Source organism: Cebus imitator, unplaced genomic scaffold, assembly GCF_001604975.1.
Source record: "Cebus imitator isolate Cc_AM_T3 unplaced genomic scaffold, Cebus_imitator-1.0 Scaffold31, whole genome shotgun sequence".
Classification (NCBI taxonomy): domain Eukaryota; kingdom Metazoa; phylum Chordata; class Mammalia; order Primates; family Cebidae; genus Cebus; species Cebus imitator.
Window position 1 is genome coordinate 4123318 of NW_016107346.1, and position 25554 is coordinate 4148871.

General features: G+C 40.9%; 1 protein-coding gene across 2 annotated transcripts in view; it reads right to left on the reverse strand.

Annotated features, from left to right (window-relative positions):
* PLCB1 (phospholipase C beta 1) overlaps positions 1 to 25554 on the reverse strand; it is a 731248-nt gene that overhangs the window by 102912 nt on the left and 602782 nt on the right. For both annotated transcript variants that reach the window (XM_017523921.2, XM_017523922.2), the window contains exons 25-27: positions 23804 to 23857; positions 19211 to 19430; positions 9990 to 10170 (exon numbers count right to left, since the gene is read on the reverse strand). In XM_017523921.2, the coding sequence (XP_017379410.1) occupies positions 9990 to 10170; positions 19211 to 19430; positions 23804 to 23857 (455 nt within the window). The remainder of the gene's footprint in view (positions 1 to 9989; positions 10171 to 19210; positions 19431 to 23803; positions 23858 to 25554) is intronic.

Genomic DNA, 25554 nt, shown 5'->3' on the forward strand with positions numbered 1-25554 from the left:
TTTGAGAAAGAGTATCATCACTCTTTTGCCCAGGCTGCAGTGCAGTGGTACAGTCTTGGCTCACTGCAAACTCTGTTTCCTGGGTTCAAGCAATTCTCATGCCTTAGCCTCCTGACTAGCTTGGATTACAGGCATGTGCCACCATGCCCAGCTAAGTTTTGTATTTTTAGTAGAGACGGGGTTTCACCATGTTGCCCAGGCTGGTCTCGAACTCCTGACCTCAGGTGATCCGCCTGCCTCAGCCTCCCAAAGTGCTGGGATTATAGGTGTGAGTCACTGAGTCTGATCTCAGCTATTTTTTAGAAGACCGTCACTCTTACTGTAATGCTGCCCACATGGCATTTACTATATTTATTTAAACTTTGTCTACTGAAGCTCCAGGAGATGGAATAATTAACATTGTGATTTTGTTAATATTAAATAGTACACTACTACTGTCCAACTCACATTAAATTGGCAATGGGATTTTATATGTGCATCAATAATTTATCTCTTATTTTATGCTACAAAAAGAGGATTTGGGGTACAGCTATAGTTTTCTCTATCCAATACTACTTCTCCAGGAGGAACTTCCTCTGCTTTCTGAGAATAGCCTCTCTCACATGCTTCCCTTGGGAGCTGCTATATTTTTTATCCCTCTTCCCTTGTCCAAAGTAATTCGTCCAGGGGAGGCATCAATCCAAGTTGGGTAAGTTGTCCTCTGACTTCTGGTTGCAGGCCTGGTCATCGCAGGACCCAAACAAGGTTTTCCCCAAGATTGATTTTACATGTCAATGGGGAAATAAAACTCAGAAGGGATCAGTACCTATATTTTCTATCAAGGGGAAGCCTGTCTACAGCTTTGGAAAAGAATAACATGAATATGCAGAGGAAAGCAGGGGCAGAGTTTGGACAGTCCCCTTTCTTGTGTGATATACCCTGTGTACTTTGCTAGTATATACCCTTCTGGCCTAAGTTAGTCCAGCCTGGAATTCTGTGGCTTGCAATCAAAAGAATCCAGACAAAATAAAAACAAACTAATTAAAACAGAAATAAAACAATTTCTCTGCTTAATCTCTATACAAGATAAACTTTTGTATTTTGGGCTCAGAGTTCCTACCGCATGAGACATGAAAATAAGACCCAGAAGAGTGATTTTTTTCATATAATAATTGAAATGCTTTTTGACTAACCTAAGGGTAAGGTATACCAACTTTTGGTGTATTTATTGGCAGGCTTGCTCTGCTCAAAGAACCATTCAATCACGTATTAGTCACAAAACTCACTGAAAGTAAACTGACTATTAAAGGTAGAGAGGCAGCAAAGATTCACTTGAACTTCCTAGGACATAAATTAAGAGGGTATGTGGTAAACTGAATAGTAGTAAACAACATTTAATTTTGACTTTTGGTATTTTTTATTTTTTTTTTCTGTCCCAAAGGAACAGACACATCTCAATTCCTCTACTGGTTTGTTTGCCACTCATGATAACTCTCCCAGCTCAATGTTCCAAACCTTTTAAGGAGTTAAAGAAAAGGCTCTGGGGAGTAAACTTCATGCTGCTTCTCAACTCTGCTAAATTTCACTTGGTTTAGTCATATGAGGGCGAGAAAATGGTTTCCATGGAAGAGAATAATTATTTGATTCTAACTCAAAAGGGATAAGAAATATGTGGACAGAAATTGGTATGTTTGGAGTCTCTTCTAAGAAGGATAATTTTGGAACACAGGCCAAAAGCCAAGTCTAGAATATCCACACTTCAGGCACTTCAGGCGCAACACATCTCCTTTCCCTTCCACTTATCTAAAGATGCCTCCTTCTTTTCCGTTAGTCAAAGCATCTACTCTGGATTTTTGCTATACATTGTTTTTCTTCTACAAGAAATTAATTTACAAAACATCTGAACTAAGTAACCTACACAGCAAACACATCACAGACAATTTAAAAACAAGGTAGAGGCAGGAGGATCACTTGAAGCCAGAAGTTTGAGACTAACCTTGGCAACATAGTGAGACCTGCCTCTTAAAAAATACAGAAAATTAGCTGGGCATGGTGGTGCATGCCTGTGGTTCCAGCTACTTGGGAGGCTATGGTAGGAGGACCACTAGAGCCCAGGAGATGGAGGCTGCAGTAAGCTATGTTTGTACCACTGCACTCCAGCCTGGGCAACAAAGCTAGACTTGGTCTCTAAAAAACAAACAATAACAAAAAAGCAAAAACATGGAAGATATTTATATGGGAGTGCATCCTGACCACTCATTCAAATAATATTTACCTACTATGTGCCAGTACTATGCTAATATTGATGGTCCAACCTTTCTCTGTGAGCAGAGAGAGCCCTGTCCACCCAGAGCTACGATCTCTTCTAGCTCCCTTCTCTTTCCAGAAGGAGAAAGTCTTAGACAAAAAGGGCAAACATCTTGATTATTCTATGAGATATTCTTTCACACCCCCCCCACCTTTTTTTTTTTTGAGACGGAGTTTCGCTCTTGTTACCCAGGCTGGAGTGCAATGGCGCAACCTCGGCTTACCGCAACCTCCGCCTCCTGGGTTCAGGCAATTCTTCTGCCTCAGCCTCAACCTCCTGAGTAGCTGGGATTACAGGCACGCACTACCATGCCCAGCTAATTTTTTGTATTTTTAGTAGAGATGGGGTTTCACTATGTTGACCGGGATGATCTCGATCTCTTGACCTCGTGATCCACCCGCCTCGGCCTCCCAAAGTGCCGGGATTACAGGCGTGAGCCACCATGCCCAGTCCTTTCACACTTTTAAAATTATTATTTTTAAAATGTCTATAGCTACATAGAAATGATATTAAAATAGCTGCTTGAGTCTCAATGTTTTAATAATCTTTGTAATTTTTTTTTCCTTGCAAAGAAAAAATGAACGTGAAAGTCTGACCAAGACTTCTATTCAATGTGGAGTTGCCACCTGATATGGTTTGGCTCTGTGTCCCCACCCAAATCTCATCTTGTAGCTCCCATAATTCCCATGTGTTGTGGGAGGGACCTGGTGGGAGATGACTGAATTATAGAGGTGGGTCTTTCGCATGCTGTTCTCAAGATAGTGAATAAGTTTCACAAGATCTGACAGAATTATAAGGGGGAGTTTCCCTGCACAAGCTCTCTTTCTTTACCTGCTGCCATCCACGTAAGATGCGACTTGCTCTTCCTTGCCTTCCACCATAATTGTGAGGCTTCCCTAGCCACGTGGAACTGTAAGTCCAATTAAACCTCTTTCTTTTGTAAATTGCCCAGTCTTGGGTATGTCTTTATCAGCAGCATGAAAATGGACTAATACACCACCTCAAGTAGGGAACCAGATAAATAAATTCAGCTATATTCATACAATAAAATAATATGAAGCCATGAAAAGCATTAAAAACATGACATGAAAAATAACCATGACATAAAGCTAAGTAAAAGAAGCAAACTGAAAACTATATGGATTTGGATCTGTGTGTGTGTGTGTGTGTGTGTGTGTGTGTGTGTGTGAACCCCGTTAGGGTAATAATCAGGAAAACTGACAAAAATGTTGATAATTATTTTATTTCTTATTTTACTAGTAAAGTCTTTTGCTTATTTGTCATTTCCTGTTTAGTAGAAAATACAACACTTTTGGGGAAAGCTGAATCATTTATTTTAAAATAAATGACCCTATGTTAAAGTCAGAATATTGGAGGAAGATAGATATCACTACCATAATTGATAGTAGGAATACTTCCTGACACTGCAATTACTCCCGGCGCATATACTTCATCTAGGCAACCACAGAAAGGAGAACATTCAAGTGTGGTTCCCAGATAGCTGGGAGAGTACATGGTGCTGGTAGATCATTCAGAGAGAGACAATGAGGTCCCTCAAGCTGTAGCAGGATATAAAAAACTTAATACATGGTTATATTTGAAGTGCATATAGATTTCATTGTCAATATTGTACGGAAAAAGACTTTCATTAAAAATATATGTACATTATCTTGCTATTCCTCCTTACAGTTCCATGGGGTGAGAGATATTTTTATCTTCACTGAACAGGTGAGAAAACTGACATTCAGGTGGTCATGCAGTGGCTCGGTGGAGGAGCAGTGGCCTGAAATGAGGAGATATGACCCTAGACCCCCACTCAACACCATTCACATCTCAATGGGCCAGTGCATTAATAGCTGATCAGTATCTGTCCAGAACTTTCGGTCTGAAACACAAGTTTTTACCTTTTTGGTACTGAACTCAGTTTGATGGTACTAACGTTGGTTTGGGGGTCTGGAATGATTGCTGGTGGGACAGACAGGAAGATGTGCAAGAAGAATGTGAGCCACTAATGTTGGTGTGAAGAAAGAGGTAAATGCATGGGATTAGAACCTGTGGGAGATGTAGGAAAGGAGACAAAGGACAGGAGGCAAAGCAACGCAAAGCAAAGCAAGGCTCTGCAGAGGATAACACATATGGTGACTGTGAAAGAAATGAGGAAATCTCTTTCTGAAGCCACTAAAAAGGAGGAATAAGAAAGACAACCAAATGGAGGGTCAAGCACATCTGCGACTGAGAAGCAAAAACTCATTAACATTACCACAAAATCCCTGCTCACTGGGCTGTGGGTGTTTAGTCGAATGTGATGCTAGAACTGAATACCCAGAGTGATTGGGGACCCTCAGGTGAACCCCTAAGAATTCCATCCTTACCAAAGTCACTTTTAAAATTAAAACCTAATCCTAATGGTATAGACAAAACACAGGTTTAACTGGTGGCAGCTGATGAAAAACAGAAAAACGGATTAGAACAGATTCCCTGACCCTGTAGTTCTTCTCTGGAGCCAGAGTCCTTTACCTGGGGTTTACAGCCCCCCAAGCTGTTCATGGAGAGATATCATGGAGCACAAGCATTTGAATAGGGGAAGGAACTTCCATCTTTATTTTCACTAACTTCCAACTAAATCAACCAGTACCTTCTACTGTGAATGTAGGGAGGGGACCACAGGAGTGATTTCCACAGGAACTATGACTTTGTCATCAGTAGATAATACACTCAACTTGACGACCAGCCTGTAAAGACCTCACTGTATTTCTCATTTCAAGTAAAATAAATTTTAGGCTTACTCTAAAATGCATTTGGAGCAAAGATACACTCTAAAATGGTGCTTCTTTAACTTGACTATATAACAAGTCACCTGGGAATCCTATTAAAATGCAAATCATGATTTAGCAGGTCTGTATTGGGGCCTGAGACTCTGCATGTCTAACACACTCCTAGGTGATTAACGGCCCACACTTTGAGTACCCAGACTGTAGAGTTATTTAGAGGTGGAGCTCTAGGGACACAGATTCTTTTTTTTCTTTCTTTTTTTTTTTTGGACAGAAGTAGAGTCTACAGAGCTTGATGTGCATTTTACGTCTCCTATGACGATATGAACAATTACCTCAAAAATATCCTCTAGGTACTTATCAATTGATAGACTTAGGCAAATATGAGCTCTCATATCCATTTTTTTCTGCCTTTACTATTTCATTTCTTAGAAGTGTTTATTATACGTATCCCCTGAGTGTGTGGTGACAGTGTTTTATTCACTTTCATCTCCAGTGTTTATCAGAATGTTGTGCAAATATTAAGCTTTCAATAAACTTTTGACAGGGAGTTTATGGATGCCATGCTTTATATTTCTTGAATTGTGGATGCTGGCATTTGAAATGCATAATCCTTAACCAAAGCACGTTGGCACTTAATCCCCAAAGCAATTTGGGGAGATGAAATACTGTCGGCTTAATTTTCCTCATCACCCAACTACTTTTAACCTGGGGCTTACTTCTTTTTTAATTACACTTCGGTTTGTCTAATTTAGCCTGGGAGGCCTGTTCATTATTTAGAACCACAAGCAAAGATAGAACTAACACTTCTGGATGCCTTTCCATCAAAAGATTTCCTGACAGAACAATCTTTGGTCATTTTAAATGGAGCCGGTAGGAAGCTCTGGCACACAGGTCGCAGCTGAAGGCAGGTAGTGAAAATTGTAAATGCTTCCAAATGGCTATAAAATAAACATTGTGTGGTTCTAATTCCAAGATATTCAGGCCAGTATAGACATGTGTAGCAGGCATTAGGGCTTTATCTGAAACCCAAATCCATAATCACAGTGGTGCAGGGGTAAGCAACTGGAGTAGGTGACTTACACTTGGCCTGAAAGGGCCAGGCTGGCTTGGGCATGTATTTATGCCTCTGAACAGTCTTCAAAACTTTTACAATGTATACTCACATTCCTTCTTAGGAAGAGGGGACTGGAAGGGCATATGGTGGAGTTGCTGCCTCTAGTAAGATTTCTACCACCTCCCTAGCTCCTCAAGCACAATTTTCTCACCTACAAGCTCAGCTGGTTTTCCTCAATTCCCAACCAGCCTTCTCCTCCAAGAGAAAAGCTCCTGAGCTGCTTTTCACACCCTCATCAGTGGGAGTCCATACAGTGCCTCATGCTCAGGCATTGCTCCTGGGATGTGTAGGTTTTGCACAACTTTCCTGTGATTTCTGTACCCTATTTCTGCAGCTCAAATCTCCTCACGAGGCCTTCTAGGGAAGTTTTGGCTTCTGTTTTCATCTGTAGTCTGAATTCCTCTTTCAGGAATCTCCTGTTGAGTACTGGGCTTCCCTCTTGCTCTGCCACTCTCTTCTGAATTGCCATGTGTCTTTCCTCAGGGAATGGGTCTTGCCCATTGGGGCCCTGGGAAACTCCAGATGATTATTGTTGGTGATATGGTTTGGCTGTGTCCCCACCCAAATCTCATCTTGAATTCCCACGTGTTGTGGGAGAAACATGGAGGGAGGTGACTGAATCACAGGGTAAATCTTTCCTGTGCTGTTTTCATGATAGTAAATAAGTCTCATGAGAGCTAATGGTTTTAAAAAGAGATATTTCCCTGCACAAGCTCTCTTTCTTTACCTGCTGCCATCCACGTAAGATGCGACTTGCTCTTCCTTGCCTTCCACCATAATTGTGAGGCTTCCCTAGCCACGTGGAACTGTAAGTCCAATTAAACCTCTTTCTTTTGTAAATTGCCCAGTCTCAGGTATGTCTTTATTAGAAGTGTGAAATGAACTAATATTGCGATTCCTAGACTTCTTCCTTTATTTTTGAGATGGAGTCTTGCTATGTTACCCAGGCTGGAGTGTGATGGTGCAATCTTGGCTCAACTTCTGCCTCCTGGGTTCATGCCTCAGCCTCCTGAGTAGCTGGGATTACAGGCACCCACCACCGTGCCTGGCTAATTTTTGTATTTTTAGGAACTTCTGACCTCAGGTGATCCACCCACCTCGGCCTCCCAAAGTTCTGGGATTACAGGTATGAGCCACCGCTCCTGGCCAGGATGTTCAGAGTTCTAAGCAACATTCACCCTGTCAGTAAACTTGAGTCATCTGCTGGAGACCCCAGGACTCCTTAACCCCTTGGGCTGCTGTTGGCCTGAACTGTGCTTTGGGACTGCTCTTTCCTGGGACACCACTCCCCGTAATATACTGGAAAGCACAGCCCCAGAGTGGTCCTTGTGGAATTTTCTTCAGATTACATCAGTCCTCTGTTCAAAAGCTTCCAACAGTTCCCACCTGATTCTCAGTGAAAACACAGACGCCTAAAGATCCAAAAGGTCTGTCTCCTACCCCAAAAGTCCCATCTCTCTGACCTGATGCCCTATAACCCTCCTTAGGCAGAGCCACCCTGCTGTTCCCCCAACATTTAGGCCCATTTCCAGCCCGGAGTCTTTGCATGTCAATCCTGCCTAGAAGAGTCTTCCTCCCTTTTGGCTGTTGTCAGTTCTTCACCTCTTAATTCAGATGTTGTGTAAACCTTTCCCTGCCTGCTCTATTTAAAATACTCATCATCCTTCGCCAAACCACCCCTCCCTATTATCCCATTTCTAATATTGTTTTTCTCCGAAGCCCTTATTACTACCTAACATACTACATATTTTGCCAATTTATTTTGTTTATGGTCTGACTCTTCCTTTTACAATGTAAGCTCCATAAAGCCTAGGATTGTTATTTTTATTTACTACTGTTTATTTAACAAGCAGGTGTCTAATAACCATTTGTTCAAGGAATGAATGAATGGATGAATTGTAATTCATTAGGATTTCTTTTTAAGGTGATGAAAATGTTCTGAAATTGATCCTGGTGGTGTTGTACATATCTATGAATATACAAAAACCACTGAACTATACATGTTAAAATGAGTGAATTGTGTTTAAGCGAAATAAAGCTGTTCAAAGAGAGACAGGTATGACATTTCAGGTATCATAATGAAGAATTTTGCTGTGTGTTCTCTGCGTGAGCAGAACACCAGAGCAACTCCCTTCATTATGATGACATTGGCTTGAAATCTGAATTAGCAGAGGCACATACACAATGGTTATAAAGAAGGGGCTCTAGAGGGATTAAGGTTCAAATCCCAACTGTACCACCCTCTAGTTGTGGAACCTTGGAAAAGTAAATTTTGCTATATACATATTTTTTATCTGCAAAATGGGGCTGACAATAGTACCACACTCTAATGTTTATTGTGAGAATTAAATAGGATGGTTCCTATAAATGGCTCAGCACAGAATATAGCCCCATGATGACTGTTTAATACATGGCTGCTCTTTTAATTTTTATTATTATGTCCTGGAGTACCGGGGATGAGTTGCTGGAGAAAGTCAGATGGCAGTGGCTGTAGCCGAGTCTCAAAGCCATTATTGCCCATTAGAAATTACTTTGATTTTCTCAGGTCTGTCAAGGCAATCTCTCCTTGTGTCGGATCCAATCCCTGTCCAGCCATTCTTTTACTGATTCCATCTTGTTTCAGTCGTTCACAAGCAAGGCAACCCCTCGAAATCATGTGGAGCTTATTGAAAAGCAAATCATGAGCCTAACATTTAGGTATTGGGCAGGAGTTCTTGAAGTCTGGTCCTGGGACCAGAAATAGGAAAACACCAGCCCTACAAGAGATCTGTTGGAAATTTAAGGTAGGCCCTAAACATCACTTTAACCTCTCCAGGTGATGCTGATGCATGCTCAAGTTGAGAATAACTGCCCTAGTTAGAATTGGATTTTCAATAAGCAATTCATGCAATTTTGATGTACTCATTGCATACAGTCACTGGGGAACCAGTACTAGAACAACAGCATTACACCAAATCACCCATTAGACAGTGATAGCTAAATCATCTGTAGGTTTCCAACCCTACAAGCTGAAGCAACTCAGAATTCTCTTATATGCACAGATCCTCAGCAAAGAAATGGACAGTTTATACAAATATCTCTTAAAATCCATTTCTTCTGGATACTCTACCTTAATTTCTATCAAGTTTACTTATTTCTTTGGTTTTGGTATAAGCTTGTTTTCAAGGGTATTTTATTCGTAAATTTACTTAATTACCTGTCACCAAATATTTACTGTGTCCCTACTATGTATCAAGGAATCAACAACAATAGAGAGAATGTCTTAATTAATGAGAAGACATTTTGGAAGCAAAACTGATTATCAATGGTGAGGATAGCACTTCCTTTCACAGGGAGCCTTACGAATTGGGTAGCCAACATTCCATGTTGGCCACTTAGGTACTGACTTTTCTAACTATAGGAGAGTGGACTGTGTAATTTTTTTTTAGTTCTTGCAATGCCCAGTGCTACCCAAAAAAAAAAAAAAAAAAAAAAAAAAAAAAAGGGAAAATTTGTTTGCAACACGTTCTTAATTTCTTAAAGACATAAGTGTTTTCTATTTCCTTGTGAGATTTCAAAGATTCCCAAAAGCAGTTATAAACTCAAAACAAGTTAATGAAAATAAAAATAATAAAATATAGCCTTATTGGCAGACGACAGAGGAGCTTGGTAAAGATGCTAAAATGGTGGGGATTATAAAAATATTAGTGTGGTGGACACCATGTCACCTAAACAATCTCTCAAGTCGGTGCCAGTCACACCCACCCTTACGTCCTTTTAGTTATCCAAAAGTATCCAAAGTTGCACAAACATAAATCATGTTTCTCAGGCTTACCAGTTTAATATGTTCTCGCTTCTGGTATTTTTCACTATAATACTGTTCTTGCCGAAGATTAAGCAGCTGCTGCTGTTGTTTGTCCTTCAAGTCAATTAACTTTTGGGTCATTTCAGCATCCAGGGCAGCGAGGTCTTGCTCAATTGTTGATGAACCATGATCAGGACTGCTGGGTTCTGATCTGCAAAGACACAGAGCTTGACTCACAAAACAGGCAGGCCATAACAAGGTGGAGGGAAGGTTATTCACCTGAGTTTTTCCTAGAGAAAGTTCTCTGTTTGGCTGGGCGTGGTGGCTCACGCCTGTAATCCCAGCATGTTGGGAGGCTGAGGTGGGTGGATCATGAGGTCTGGAGTTCAAGACCAGCCTGGCCAACATGGAGAAACCCCCTCTCTAATAAAAGAAATGCAAAAATTAGCTGAGTATGGTGGCAAGCACCTGTAGTCCCAGCTACTTGGGAAGCGGAGGCAGAAGAATCACTTGAATCTGCGAGGTGGAGGTTGCAGTGAGCTGAGATCGGGCCACTGCCCTCTAGCCCGGGTGATAGAGCAAGACTCTGTCTAAAAACAAAAACAAAAAAAAAAAGAGAAAGTTCTCTGGAAATACATATTTTCATAAGCCACTTGGAGAAGCCGGTGAAACTCCAAGACAAGCTTAGCAAGAGTGTCTCTAGTTCCAGAGGGTGAATGGAATTCGTGTTGCTCTAGAAAGAGGTGGGGGCAGAAAGAAAAGCATAGAGTCTGGGGGCCCTAGGCACGGCAGTGGTGAGAATATTAGTCCCCCTTTGGGAAAAACAGTGTCTAATGAAAAACTTTCAGGTTTTAATCTTTTTAATTATTTTAAAATATGACAAGTGTAATGTCATGCCCAGTAACCTTTCCCATATGAAAACTTCAGAAGACCTTGCATTGAGTAGACTTTGTTAGAGGAAGCTAAAGACGTGCCCTGTTTAGCACTGGGGTGATGATTGTAAATGGAGAGCACATGCAGATGCCATGGACAGACAACCCTCCTGACTGACATCTGAGTTCTGTTTCTTAACACCTTTTTTTTGAGATAGAGTCGTACTCTGTCATCCAAGCCGGAGTGCAGTGGCGCAATCTTGGCTCACTGCAACTTCCACCTCCCAGGTTTGAGTGATTCTCCTGCCTCAGCCTCCTTAGTAGCTGGAACTACAGGCATGTGCCACCACACCTGCCTAATTTTTGTATTTTTAGTAGAGATGGGGTTTCATCTTGTTGGCCAGCATGGTCTCAAACTCCTGACCTCAAGTGATCTGCCCATCTCGGCCTCCTGAAGTGCTAGGATTACAGGCATGAGCCACTGCATCTGGCCTCTTAACACGATTTTTAACAGAAAAGACACACAATGAAAATAAGACTTGGAGGCTTCATTAACTTCATTGATATCTTTACCCAAATGGCACTTCCCATATGATGCTTACAAGGGGGAAAAGATGCATTAGTACATTCTAAAATATTTAGAATGCTTCCTCTGAGCAGCATGACTTTCTCTGCATTGTTCTTAGAGAATCATACAGATATTTAGAAGGTTAGGATGAATATCAAAATAAATGAAACCGATGCTCATTAACTTATGGTATGATTCTTTCCAATTTTCTGCTCTGTACTATTACCTGCAGGAAACCATGGGAAGACTGAGTGTTGGGAACAGGGTACAAAGAGTAGGTATGCTCTTTTCATTTATATGGAATCCCCTCCAGAAAGAAGACTAAACCACCACCTAAGACATCCAACACATCAGACTCTGCCTCCATATTTTTCACTTGCAGTCCGATGGGCCAGCTAAACCTTCTTAGAATCAGCTGTCCCTAATTCTGGTTGCTTTTTCTTTGAACTGGGCCAGCATCAGTGGCATCACATGGAGAAGGGAGTTGGTTGAAGCTGGTGTTAGAATCTGATTTTGTCAAACAAGGGATGCAGAATTCTCTCAAGTTTCTTTTTCCATATTTATGTGTAATGCCAAATGAAGACGAACATTCTACAAGGCTCCTCACTGCAGTGTTGAGGAGACCTTTCCTCTTGGCATGACACAATTTACCTTAAATTATTTTATGTGGCAGGAAGTCATTGTAGCCAGAGCATAAAGGCATTTCTTCAATCAGTTCCAACCACCCCAGCAAAGGCAGCTCTCATTACTGACCACCTGCCATGTGCTAGGCACACTCATAATCTAGTAAGTTGGTCTACCCATCTCCAGTTTACATTTGAGGAAACGGGGGAGATAATTGGCCAAGGACACAGCACGGGGGAGCAGTAGTGCAACTTGCCGAAGGTCAAAGATTACAGGGCAGAAGAGCAACACCTGTGCTCTTAAGAGCAACACAGCATGACTGCATGCCATGTCTGGACCAAAACTATTTTTGAGTAACCTGTCTTCACATTATGTAGAAAGCTCACTGGAGATGATTAATATTTGAGTAAGAAATTGGTGTGATTCCTTCCAATTTTGTAGTCTGTATTATCATCTGTAGGAAACAGGGAAAGAGAACAGGCATGGTGGTGGCTGACGCCTGTAATCCCAACACTTTGGGAGGCTGAGGTAGGCAGGTCTCTTGAGCCCAGGAGTTCGACATCAGCCTGGGCAACATAGTGAGACCCCATCTCTAAAAACAAATTAGCTGGACATAGTGGCATGCATCTGGGAGGCTGAGGCAGGAGGACTGACTGAGCCCAGAAGGTCAAGACTGCAGTGAGCTGTGATCATGCCACTGCACTCCAGCCTGAGTAAAAGAGCAAGACCCTGTCAAAAGGAAGGACGGAAGGAAGGAAGGGAGGAAGGGAGGGAGGGAGAGAGGGAAAAGTAACTCAATGGATGTAATGCCCATCTATTCATTTTTCTGAGGTGTTTTCCGGATTTTATTGCATATCAAGGGAGATGGAAGACAGACAGACATATTCAGACCCACTGGCTTTGCCACTTGAAGAAAAGCTCCTCCTGACATATCTTTAGATACTACATGCTAAGGGATTTTTTTGGTTTTGTTTTGTTTTGAGGGACAATACAAGAAAAAAACCAAGTGAACAACGTCTCTGCATCTTCTATAAAAACAAAGTTGAAGGCATTATCCCCTCTGCTGCTTGTACAAGATCCATGAAATTAAATCTTTGGCAGTCTAATACTAGGAAAATGCTTGTCTCTCTTGGAAGAGTCGGCAAGTTTCCTTTAATCAGATAAGGAGAATTATCAAACCCGTATGTCCTTTTCTCAGAAGCTAAGAACCAAATTCAGTGTTCAAGGACAGAAATGACATTAAATGGTTGGTGCTGTCCTGTGGAAATAGAATGAGAACCACATATGTGATTTCTTTCATATGTGTCAGTTCAAACTTTTAGTAGTCACTTCAAAAAGTAAAAAGAAATGAGTGAAATTAATTTTAATATCTTATTTAACACATCCAAAATATGATTTCAACATGCAATTAAAATAAAATCAACAGATAGATTTTAGCTATTTTACATTCTTTTTTAAAAGTGAAGTCTTAGATATCTGGTATGTATTTTACAGTTATAACGTATCTCACAAACAACAGTTCAAGGTGGCTCCGTATTGGGCAGCAGGCCTAGATAACTTGTACAAAGCTCAGCCTATGCACATGTGCTGTTTCTCTTTCTAGTTTCATGGAATTTTTACATACAAGTCTTCTACGACGTTACTTCAATATTCTATTGGAAGTTTGCAGGATATGACTTACAAGTAAATACAAAAGTGAATAAACAAATACGTACTGTGAAAGAAAAATAAATCTTGGGGCCTCCAAATCACTAAGCTAAAGGGAAAAGTCAATCTGAAAATGGCTTAGGGCCAACCTGCCTCCTGTTCTATTCCAAGTCATGCCTCTGCTCTTTGGAGAAGCTAATTAGAAACTCAAAAGAATGCAACCATTTGTCTCTTATCTTCCTATGACCTGAAAACCCCTTCCTGGCTTCAAGTCTTCCTGCCTTTTCTTGGAGTTGTCTCGCCTTTCCAGACAGAACCAGTGTTCCTCTTGCATATGTTGAGGGATGCCTTATGTTTCTCTAGAATGTTTTATACATTGTGCTCTGACCACCTTGGGCACACGTCGTCTGGACCTCCTGAGGCTGTGTCACAGGTGCATGTTCTGAACCTTGGAAAAATAAACCTTCTAAATAAACTTCCTAAATTAACTGTCTCAGATTTGGGGATTCACGGTACATATAACTAAAGTAGAAATTCAGGAGAAGTTTTGGGAAAAGCTTTGCCTGAAGTGGCTATGTAACTACAGGTAAATGGTAATACCTTTAACTTGCAGCTTCCTCCTCAAACAAGTGACAAATATAACCTAGACGGCCATTAGGGCTGCTCCAGCCTCCAGACGATGATTTTGTTACTTTTTAAAGCCCAAGTATTAGGTTTTGATAGTGGTTTCAATTTAAGCATGTGGTAAATCATATGTCACAATATAAATCTAAAAAAATGCATCTTATCTCTCTCTATGACTTGGCATCAAAAGAAGATTATTCAGTAAAGGAAGAATGCAATAGTTTGTCTTATACTTTGCTCATTGACAGGTCACTTACATGCTTACATAGTTTCAGGGTGATTTACAAAGTTTTCAGTTAAAGAATGCAATTTTATTCATCAGTGGCAATTATTATCAGTCAAGCTTTTGAGATAAGCTTTACTTGAGAAAGCTCATGACAATGATTCTAAAAAAGTTTTGAGTAAATGTACAATTAATTCTGCATAAGACTTCCTAGAGCTGGGAAGATCAGTGGATTATCTTTGGCAATACATTGTCTGCTGGTTAGCTAATATATGAAAAATGGGCTATCTGATAAGAGTAATTTATCTGCTATAGTACAGAAAATGAACAGGAGTAATAATTTAAACTTAAAAGGCTTTTCTTCTCTTAATACTACAATTCATTGAAATGCTATATCTACATTGAAATAGAACTAAGAGATACTTTTGCTTTGAAAGTTATAAATCTTCTAAATGATACACTTTTTTTTAAATACCACAAACGTTATGAGCTGATGTTTATAGAGACTTAAGAACAATGTCTTATACAATGCTCTGTTAGTGCTCACTAAATAACTAAAATTCAAAATTAAAATATTCTTGATAGCTAAATAAGCACTGAGATCTCAGACAAGAACTGTCTGTGCCCTAAAGGGATAACGACAAAATTTAAAGTAACTGCATTTGCTTCCATTTCCCTAATTATTAAACTTTGAATAAAATATTTTAATGTAAACATAAACACTGTTAATTAGAGAATTCCATGTTGCAAAACATTATTTATTGTCAACAAGTTCATACTATATACCTGCAAAGGATGTTCAAAGAAATTCCAGGAATCTAAATTTTGAAGAGTAATCTCATAACATTTGAAATAGTTAATGAGCAAATTTATTTGGGCATTGTTATTTTATATATCCATTTGTTGGGCAGAGATACTCAAAGATGTTTGTTGTACAGAGATAAATGATTGCAAGTATAGGGACCAGAAGCAGTCACAGGTCTATAGAGATGCAGATTCCAAATCTACAATGTGATAGGATACAAGAAGCATCTCAGGGGGAACTGTGCCATGACTTCACTGTCACTACAGCCTTGTGTGTTTTGTGTGCCCCGGGCCAGGTTACTTGGCCTCACTGGGTTTTAGGTCCTCTCTTGTCATATGTGGGTGATGTCTGTACCTACTTCACAGTGCTGCTGTGGGAAATAGTATATGCAAATGCTTAGCACATGTACTGGGTTAAATAACATCCCTGTAAACTTCAGGTTCTGCCCAGAACCTCAGCCTGTGATCTAATTTGGAAAGAGGGTTGTTGCAAATGTAATAGAATGAGGTCATAGCAGATTAGGATGGACCTGAATCTTATGATTAGTGTCTGTCATTAGAAGAGGGAAATTTGGACCAAGACACATACACAGGGAGAATTCATGTAATAATGGACTCAGAGACTAGAGTGATGTGTCTATCAACAAAGGAATGCCAAAGATGGCCAGCAACCCCCAGAGGTTAGAAGAGACAAAAGATTCATCCCCTAGGCTTTTCGGAGAGAGCATAGTCCACTGACGCCTTGATTTTGTTTTTTGGTTTTGTTTTGTCTTGAGACAGAGTCTCTCTCTGTTGCCCAGGCTAGAGTGCAGTGGCACCATCTCAGCTCACTGCAACCTCCATCTCTTGGTTCAAGCAATCCTCCCAAGTACCTAAGATTACAGGTGTGTGCCACCATGCCCGGCTAATTTTTGTATGTTTAGTAGATATGGGGTTTCACCATGTTGCCCAGGCTGGTCTCAAACTCCCGTTCTCAAGTGATCCTCCTGTCTTAGCCTCCAAAAGTGCTGGGATTACAGGTATGAGACACCACACCTGGCCCATATCTTGAGTTTGAATTCCTAGCCTTCAAAACTGTGATAAACTACATTTTTACTATTTTAAGCCATCCAGTTTGCTGTACTTTTTATAGCAACCCTTGGAAACTGATATGACACATATGCCCAGTACTTCGTTGACACTCAATGGAGTGCTATTCCAGGACTGGGAATAGGACCTCAATAGGGTACAAAACAGGAAGCTCCCTGTGGTCAGCCAGACCCTGTGTCCACAAAGTCCCGTGATAAGCTATGGTGAGCAGTCCACATGTGGGGTTCTGACAGCAGGTAATACTCTGAAATCCACATGGCATTCTCACATTTGGAAGCAGGTCTTTGTGGGAGTTTAGAGATAGGGTCTGCATTGTTCACACAAGAGTCTTGCAGTTTAAGAAGGGCCCTGAGCCCGGAGAATCCAAACTGCCCTAGCTCATCATGTTGGGAACTAAGAAGAAAATACGGGTTTTCATGTGAGGTGGTGGGAGATGGCACCTGGGAAGGCAGGCAGGGATTAGACCAAAGTAGGCCTTTCAGGTACCCTTCAATGTCTAGGATGCTCCTGAACAATTCTAGACCAGGGCCAATCTGTGGCAAGTCGGTAGACCAGCAGCATCAGCAAACCATTGGAGCTTGTTAGAAGCACAGCAGCTCAGTCCCCACCCAAGGAGGTCCCTGAGGCAGAAACTCTGGGGTCAAGGCCCAAGAGTCTGTGTTTAGCAAGTTCTGCAAGTGATTCATATGCACACTGAAATTTGAGATACACTGGTCTAGTCTAGATAACAAGAGTGTCCTGAACACATTTGGTGTGCGTAACAGCATGAGTTTCCTTCTCTAAAGGACACCCGGGAATTGCCGACTCATACAAGCAGGCTTCTGTCTTCCAGCACTCTGACCACGTATCTTATGCTCCTTTTAAAACAAATCAAGAATCCATCGTTTTCCATGTCTGCCACCATCATCCTAAATGAAACCACCATCATTACTCAGCTGGACTTGTGAAAAAGTTCCCTAACTGGTCTCCCCCTTCCGTTCTGAGCCCTTGATCCTCACTATTCAGAGTATTGCTCATGGAATTGCAGAATCAGCATCACCTGGTGCTGCTCAGGCCCCAACTCAGACATGCAGAGTCAGAATCTGCACCTAACAAGATCCCCCGTGACCCACATCCATTTGAGATGCACAGTTTGAGGGTCCCTCTTCCACACAGCAGCTAGAGTCATTTCTCTGAGACTATTAAATTTCATTCTTCAGTAGAATCTTATTGCACATTCGATACATTTTGAACTGTCACTTGCTCCAGCTCTAAAGAACCTAGCAGTGGGATTCCCTCCTGTTTCTCTGATCCCATCCTGTTTCCCTCCTCTCATGATTTACTATGTTTCACCCACTTTGTCAGCTTTACAGTTCCTAGAACATGTTCATTTTTTCCTGCCTGAGGGCCTTTGCACTTGCTGTTTCCTGTAATAAGTCTCCTTAGTTCTTTGCATAGTTGACCAGGCTTTATTCTTTCCATGTCACCTTATTGCAGATCAACATGTCAGAAGGGCTCTCCCATCTCCAATCATTCTCTATCCCATAGTCCTATTTATTTCTTTCCTCGATAGTCCTCATCATAACCTGAGATTATGTTGTGTGTCTGTTGTTTATTGCTCATGTTTCCCACTTTACCATGTTAGCTATTTGAGATGATGATTGGGTAGGTCACACTTATTGCTGCATCTTCAGGACACAGTGGCACTCAATAAATACTGAGTGAATGTGTGAGAGATGCTTCTCACCATCAAGGTCTGGGTACATGGGGCTGTGGAAACCCAGGCCCAAACATAGAAGTCATCTGTGTGCCTTATGGATTTCAGACAGGGTAGCAAAGGATACTCAGCTTCTCTTTTCTTTTCTTTTTTTTTTTTTGAGACGGAGTTTCGCTCTTGTTACCCAGGCTGGAGTGCAATGGCGCGATCTCGGCTCACCGCAACCTCCGCCTCCCGGGTTCAGGCAATTCTCCTGCCTCAGCCTTCCACGTAGCTGAGATTACAGGCACGCACCACCATGCCAGGCTAATGTTTTGTATTTTTAGTAGAGACAGTGTTTCACCATGTTGACCAGGATGGTCTCGATCTCTTGACCTCGTGATCCACCCGCCTCGGCCTCCCAAAGTGCTGGAATTACAGGCTTGAGCCACCGCGCCCAGCCAGCTTCTCTTTTCTAAAAGAACAGTTGTGGCTGGGCGTGGTGGCTCATGCCTGTAATCCCAGTACTTTGGGAGGCTGAGGCAGGCAGATCACCTGGCCGGGAGTTCAAGACCAGTTGGGCAACCTGGTGAAACCCCATCTCTACTAAAAATAAAAAAATAAAAAAACAGCCAGATGTGGTGGTGTATGCCTGTAATCCCAGCTTCTAGGGAGGCTGTGGCATGATAATCACTTAAACCCAGAAGGTAGAGGTTGCAGTGAGCTGAGATGAGGTCACTGCACTCCAGCCTGGGTAACAGGACAAGACTCTGTCTCAAAAAAAGACCAGTTGCCTCTCCAACTAGGTTCTAGGTACACAAGGTAAAGTCTCATACCCATGAGATTGGCAGTTATAATATAGGAAGTTAGCTAATTGGAATTGGGACCACAGACTAGACTCAAGGGAGGACTTCCTGCATATTTATCCTCAGAATTTGGTCAAATAAAAACATTCAATCCACAAGCAAATCTGAGCTAAGGTACCTCAAAAGCTGTGGAGAACGGAGGAGGTTAGGTGGCTTTCTTGTCATGGTACAGGTGCAAAAATATGATCTAAAACACTAAAAATCCATGTTAACGACTCTTCATTCTATGAAACTAACCAAAAATATTCATTGAACTTACTTTTTCTTACTGTCCTTCTTGGCAGACTTTTCCAAAGCTGCTCTCCTTCTCAAGTAGTCATTCTGAATCTCATTATACTTCGTAGTGTGTTCTTTGATGAGGTCAGTGGTTTTCTTGTGGTGCCTCTTAACCAGGTCTTTCATTTCTTTGTAGTGCTTCTTTTGAAGTTTCACAAACGATTTCTGTTGCTTTAGCTCTTCGATGGTCTGTGCTTCCACTTCTGCAACAAATGAATATGAAAGCTAAGGGAATGGGAAGACTGAAAGTCCAGATAGAAAGAGGAGCAGCCGCCTTCTTGGAAGAAATGTTTTATCTTGCCTCGCTGGAGTTTAAGAGCAAAGTTTTGATGTCAGATATATCTGGGTTCTAGTCTGGCTCTATCACCTGCTAACTTTGCAACTGTGTTCCTAAACTTCTCGGAGACCCAGTTGGTTCATTTGAATATATATATATATATACATATATATGTATATATGTGTGTGTGTGTGTGTGTGTGTGTGTGTGTGTGTGTGTGTGTGTGTATAGTTTGGGTTCCCTAGAAACAGGGTGCAAGATGGGGATTCAGGTGCACATGCTTTACTGAGGGACTCTCAGAGTAGGGGAGCTAGGGAAGCATACGGGGCTGGGGAAGGAGCTAACCAAGGGTGTGGGCTCAGAATAATGGAGTCTGGCCTCTGCCTGATCCCATGGGAACCTCTGGAGTGTGAGTTGTACCACTGAGCTGGTCTCACCTTGAGGGAAGAAGGTGAGCTTCTCACATATTTGGGACAGTCAGAGCAGGGAGGCATAACCGTCTGGAGAGGGGGCTTCCTTTTGGTTGAGGGCAATTTTGCAGAGAAGGGGAAATAATGAGCTGTTAGCAGCCAACGCTTACCACAGCCAGGAGACGGTCGCACCAGCTGCACAAGGAATCTGGGCAGGGCACCAACAGCATTGCTATAAGGATTATAATACTTCTACAACTTTATAGGGTTGTTAAGATGATGAAATAAAAGAACTCACGGAAAGTATTTAACCCAGTTTCTGGCACTGTGACTGTGGGGGTTTAGCAAATAACTGCAGGTTCTACAGCACCATTTCTAAAGGGTACCATTTACAGTATAAACATCTCAGGTTTGTACATTTATTACAGTATATCGCAGTAAAGTGTCTCAACAGAAGATCTAATATAATTTGCACAGTCATCAGAGGCTTCCTAGCAGCCCACATTACTATATTATTATTATTATTATTATTTCCCTTTCTGAAACAGAATCTTACTCTGTTGCCCAGGCTGGAGTGCAGTGGCGTGATCTTAGCTCACTGCAACCTCCACCTCCCGGGTTCAAGTGATTCCATGTTTCAGCCTCCTGAGTAGCTGGGATTAGAAGCACGTGCCAACACTGATTATTTTGTATTTTTTGTAGAGATGGGGTTACGCCATGTTGGCCAGCCTGATCTCAAACTCCTGGTCTCAAGTGATCTGGCTTCCTTGGCTTCCCAAAGTGCTGGGATTACAGGCGTAAGCCACCGTGACTGGCTGATTTTTTTTTTTTTTTTATCCCATGCTGAGAAAGCTTTTAATGTGACAGAGCCTGACCTTAAAACATTCTGGGACAGGTGTAGTGGCTCATGCCTATAATCCCAGCACTTTGGGAGGCTGAGGTGGGTGGATCACCTGAGGTTAGGAGTTTAAGACCAGCCTGACCAACATGGTGAAACTCCACCTCTACTAAAAACACAAAATTAAGGCCAGGCAAGATGGCTCATGCCTGTAATCCCAGCACTTTGGGAGGCTGAGGTGGGTGGATCACCTGAGTTCAGGATTTTGAGACAAGCCTGGCCAACATGAAGAAGCCCTATCTTTACCAAAAACACAAAAATTAGCTGGGCGTGGTGGCACATGCCTATAATCCCAGCTACTCAGGAGGCTGAGGCAGGAGAATTACTTGAACCTGGAAAGCGGAAATTGCAGTGAGCCGATAATGTGCCATTGCCCTCCAGCCTGGGTGAAAGAGTGAGACTCTATTTAAAAAAATAAATAAATACATAAAAAATTAGCTGGGTGTGGTGGTGGGCACCTATAGTCCCAGCTACTTGGGAGGCTCAGGCAGAAGAATCACTTGAACCTGGGAGGTGGAAATTGCAGTAAGCCGAGATCATACCATTGCACTTCAGCCTGGGTGACAGAGTGAGACTTCGTTCAAAAAAAAAATGTATTTTACTGATACATTCAATAAATTCTAGAATATGTATCTTATAAATATGTTAATATTTCTGAAATCAAGATGCATCTTATGGTTGGTAGGGTATTACAGTTGGTCAGTGATTTTCTTTTTTAGCAATATGTGACATGGAATGCCTTACAACTGTTGGTATTGTAACTTCAGTGAATTATCATTTATTTGGACCTAGATCAAGTCATAGTTCATATGTTTCCATGCTTTGAATTGAATATCCTGCTTCTGGGAACAAAAAATGTTACCATAAATATTTAAAACTATCAAGAGATTCGGAAACAATATATGCTATGAATAACAAGAGACCTGAATAGAAAATAAGATGTCTAGCGAATAAACATCGAAACTAGAATAATTTATGTTCTTAAATGTTAATGTCTTTAAGCAATAGAAATATGTTTTGTTTCTTATACTGTGTCTGTTCTCCTGACATTGGATTTCTTTTGAGAATGAGGCTATGGAGAAAACCAGGTACACTTATTTAATGGTTTCCCTCAGGCCCAAATTGACTCATTATGGTTGCATATTAAGTTATTACATTAAGAATTTATAATCCCTAGGAATTGCTTCATTCTTGGTAGTAGATTCAATTCTGTTTCTTTAAAAGTGGTTTACAGTATATCAGCTATAGGCAATTTGGAAATAAAGCTCTAGATGTTCTAACCTGTGATTAGAAAGAAATCCACATAAATCATTATATTTAAAAAGTCTGTAGATGAGAGGCTGTTCCTTAGAATATGTTCTTAAGTATAAAGGTAATGTCCACTTATATAAAGACACAAATATCATTAATAAATAAGCCACCAATAGATAATCACAGCTAGTGTATCAGTACAGACCATTGCCTTTTGGTCATTCATTTACATGCTTTTAAATAACATTGAAATCATGTTCTGGGAACGCTTCTGTCTCTTGTTTTATGCATTAATATGGTATTGTTCCCCATGAAACTAAATCTTTTAAAAACATGTTTTGTTGGGCTGGGCGCAGTGGCTCACACCTGTAATCCCAACACTTTGGGTGGCCAAAGTGGGTGGATCACCTGAGGTCAGGAGTTTGAGACCAGCCTGGCCAACATGTAAAAACCCCATCTCTACTAAAAATACAAAAATTAGCCAGGTGTGGTAGCACACGCTTGTAGTCCCAGCTACTTGGGAAGCTGAGGCAGGAGAATCGCTTGAACCTTGGAGGCAAAAGTTGTAGTAAGCCGAGATTGCACCACTGTTCTTTAGCCTGGGTGACAGAGCGAGACTCCATTTCAAAAACAAACAAAAAAACCCACATTTTGTTTTCTTTTAATACTTTCCTCAAGTAATTTTTCTATGCATATTTTATGCATTTCTTGATGAAATACAAATACACACATCCAAGTACATAAATCATAAATGTATAGCCTTGCAAATTTTCCCAAAGTCAATAAAGCCTCAATATCTATCACTCAGGTCAAAACAAAAATTCTACCAGCATCCTAGAAGCCTTCCTTTTTTGATTCCTGCTTCCCAGGAAGTATATTTCAAATCTAAGTTTCTATAACATGAATTAGTTTTGTCTTTGAAGTTGATATATATGGAATCCTACAGAATGTGCTCTTTTGTGTCTGGCTTTTATCCCCTCCACATTATGCTTGAGTTTTATCCATGTTGTTGTGTGTGACTGTAGTTGACTTATTCCTGCAGCTGCCTCCTGATCTATGCTAGGAATTTATCACAATTTATTTACCTACCCTACAGCTGATGGAGATTGGGTTATTTCCATATTTGGCCCTTACCAATGGTGCTGCTTTTGGTGAACATGTGTGTACATTTCTGTTGTATACTGAGCCAAGTATTATAGATATTTTTAAGATTCCACTACATACTGCTAATGGTACTGCACAAAGCTTGTACCAATTTTAGTTCCATTAGCTTATGTGATTAACCAAATATAAAATAATTCCAAACTGTATCATAGTTCACTGTGTATTTTATGCTCACAAATGGACCATATTCTGCATATCTAAAATATAGTTTGTTGGCAATTTGGGAAGACAGGCATTCCTGTTCACTGGGATACATTTCCAACATGAAACTATTCTCTGATGGTAAAATAGCTATCTTGTGAAACTATATTATGTTTATGCCAGTAGGGTTCTAACTACAAAGTATGGCTACTTCTCTGTGATTATATCATATCACATAGACTAAACTAAGAGTGTATCTCTGTAGATTTTTAGAAGAAGAAATATTAGTAATGTTATTTTTCAGATATGAATTTTAGAAGAAGAAATACTAGTAATGTTATTTTTCAGATATGAATGAAGATTTCCTCTCCTCTAAATATTTCCACTGTATAATACTCAGCTGCTTAATTCCATGGGGGAAAGGGTGGCAATTACCTGTTAAGACACTCTGAATAAGATCTTCTGTTTTGGCAGGTGCCTTTACAGAGCCTGTAATATAAAAGATAAATAGCCTTCTTCAACTTTTATCATTTTATTCTTCCTGTAAACAAATAAAGCAAACAAAAATATTTGGGCCTTGAATGTAAATCTCTTTTCAGAGAAATGAAAAATTGTGGGAGAAATTCTTTATAAAAATTATTCTTAAAAAGTCTTCATTTGTAGCTTTGAGACAAACCTAATTAAATGTCACATTAGGCCGGGTGCAGTGACTCATGTCTGTAATCCCAGCATTTTTGGAGGCCGAGGCAGGTGGATCACTTGAGGTCAGGAGTTCGAGACCAGCCTGGACAACATGGGGAAACCCAGTCTCTACTAAAAACACAAAAATTAGCTGAGTATGATGGCGAGTACCTGTAATCCCAGCTACTTGGTTGGCTGAAGCAGGAGAATCACTTAAAGCCGGAGGTGGAGGTTGCAGTGGGCTGAGGTTGTACCACTGCACTCCAGCCTGTGGGACAGGGTGAATGAAACTCTGTCTCACAAAAAAAGAAAAAATAAAAAGAAAAGAAAAAAAAAAAAAAAAAAAAAAAAAAAAAAAAAAAAAAAAAAAAAAAAAAAAAAAAAAAAGTGATATTATATGCTCCATTTATAGGGAGAGAAAAGAGAAAGGACACCCACTTGGAAGAAAAACAAATTTGGTTTAGGCAATGCTATTGCCACCTTCTGGAAAAATCAGGAATGACAAGTGGCCTTTTAAAAGTCAAATGTTGGGAGACTATTGTGGGCGGATCACCTGAGGTCAGGAGTTTGAGACCAGCCCGACCAACATGGCGAAACCCCGTCTCTACTACAAATACAAAATTAGCCAGGTGTGGTGGTGCATGCCTCTAGTTCCAGCTACTCAGGAAGCTGAGGCAGGAGAATCGCTTGAACCCAGAAGGTGGAGGTTGCAGTGAGCTGAGATTGCACCACTGCACTCCAGCCTGGGCAACAAGAACGAAACTCTGTCTCAAAAAAATAAAAATGAAAATAAAAGTCAAATGTTGGCCACTAGGCAGTAATAACTGTTGCAGGAAAGATCCGTTGGCGAAGTTAAAATCAGTAAGTAAAAGTTTAAGGAAGAGCAGGGTATAAGCATAGTCTCAAAGTAGTTGTCCCAATTATCTAAGAGGGGAAAATAACTTTCAGTGGAGAAACCACCTTAACCAAGTGATCTCACATCATCAGTGATGAGACCCAGCAACATCATATACCCGTGATGTGATGCACTGAGAAGGGTGAGAATCACTTGTGTGGTGCTCTTGTCAAAATGCATGCCATCAACCTAACCATGGGGAAACATCCTACCAATCCAAACTGAGGGACATTCTACAAAATAACTGACTGGAGTTTTTCCAAAGTACCAACGTTATGAAAGACAGGAAAGACTGTGGGACCGCTATAGATGAAAGGAGACTAAGGAACCATGACAATAAAATACAATGTGGGATCCTATGTTGGAATCTTGAACAGTAAAAGGACATTAGTGGAAAGCAGGTTAGCCCAAATAAGGTGTGCAGTTCATGTCAGAGTATCATGCCAATGTTAATTTTCTGGTTTTCATGATTGACCCATGATCCCATAAGATGTTAACTTTAGGGGAAAGGAAGGCTGTTTTTGCAATGTATTCTGTGCCATTTAAAAAGTGTTTTCTGGTCGGGTGTGGTGGCTCACGTCTATAATCCTATCACTTTGGGAGGCTAAGG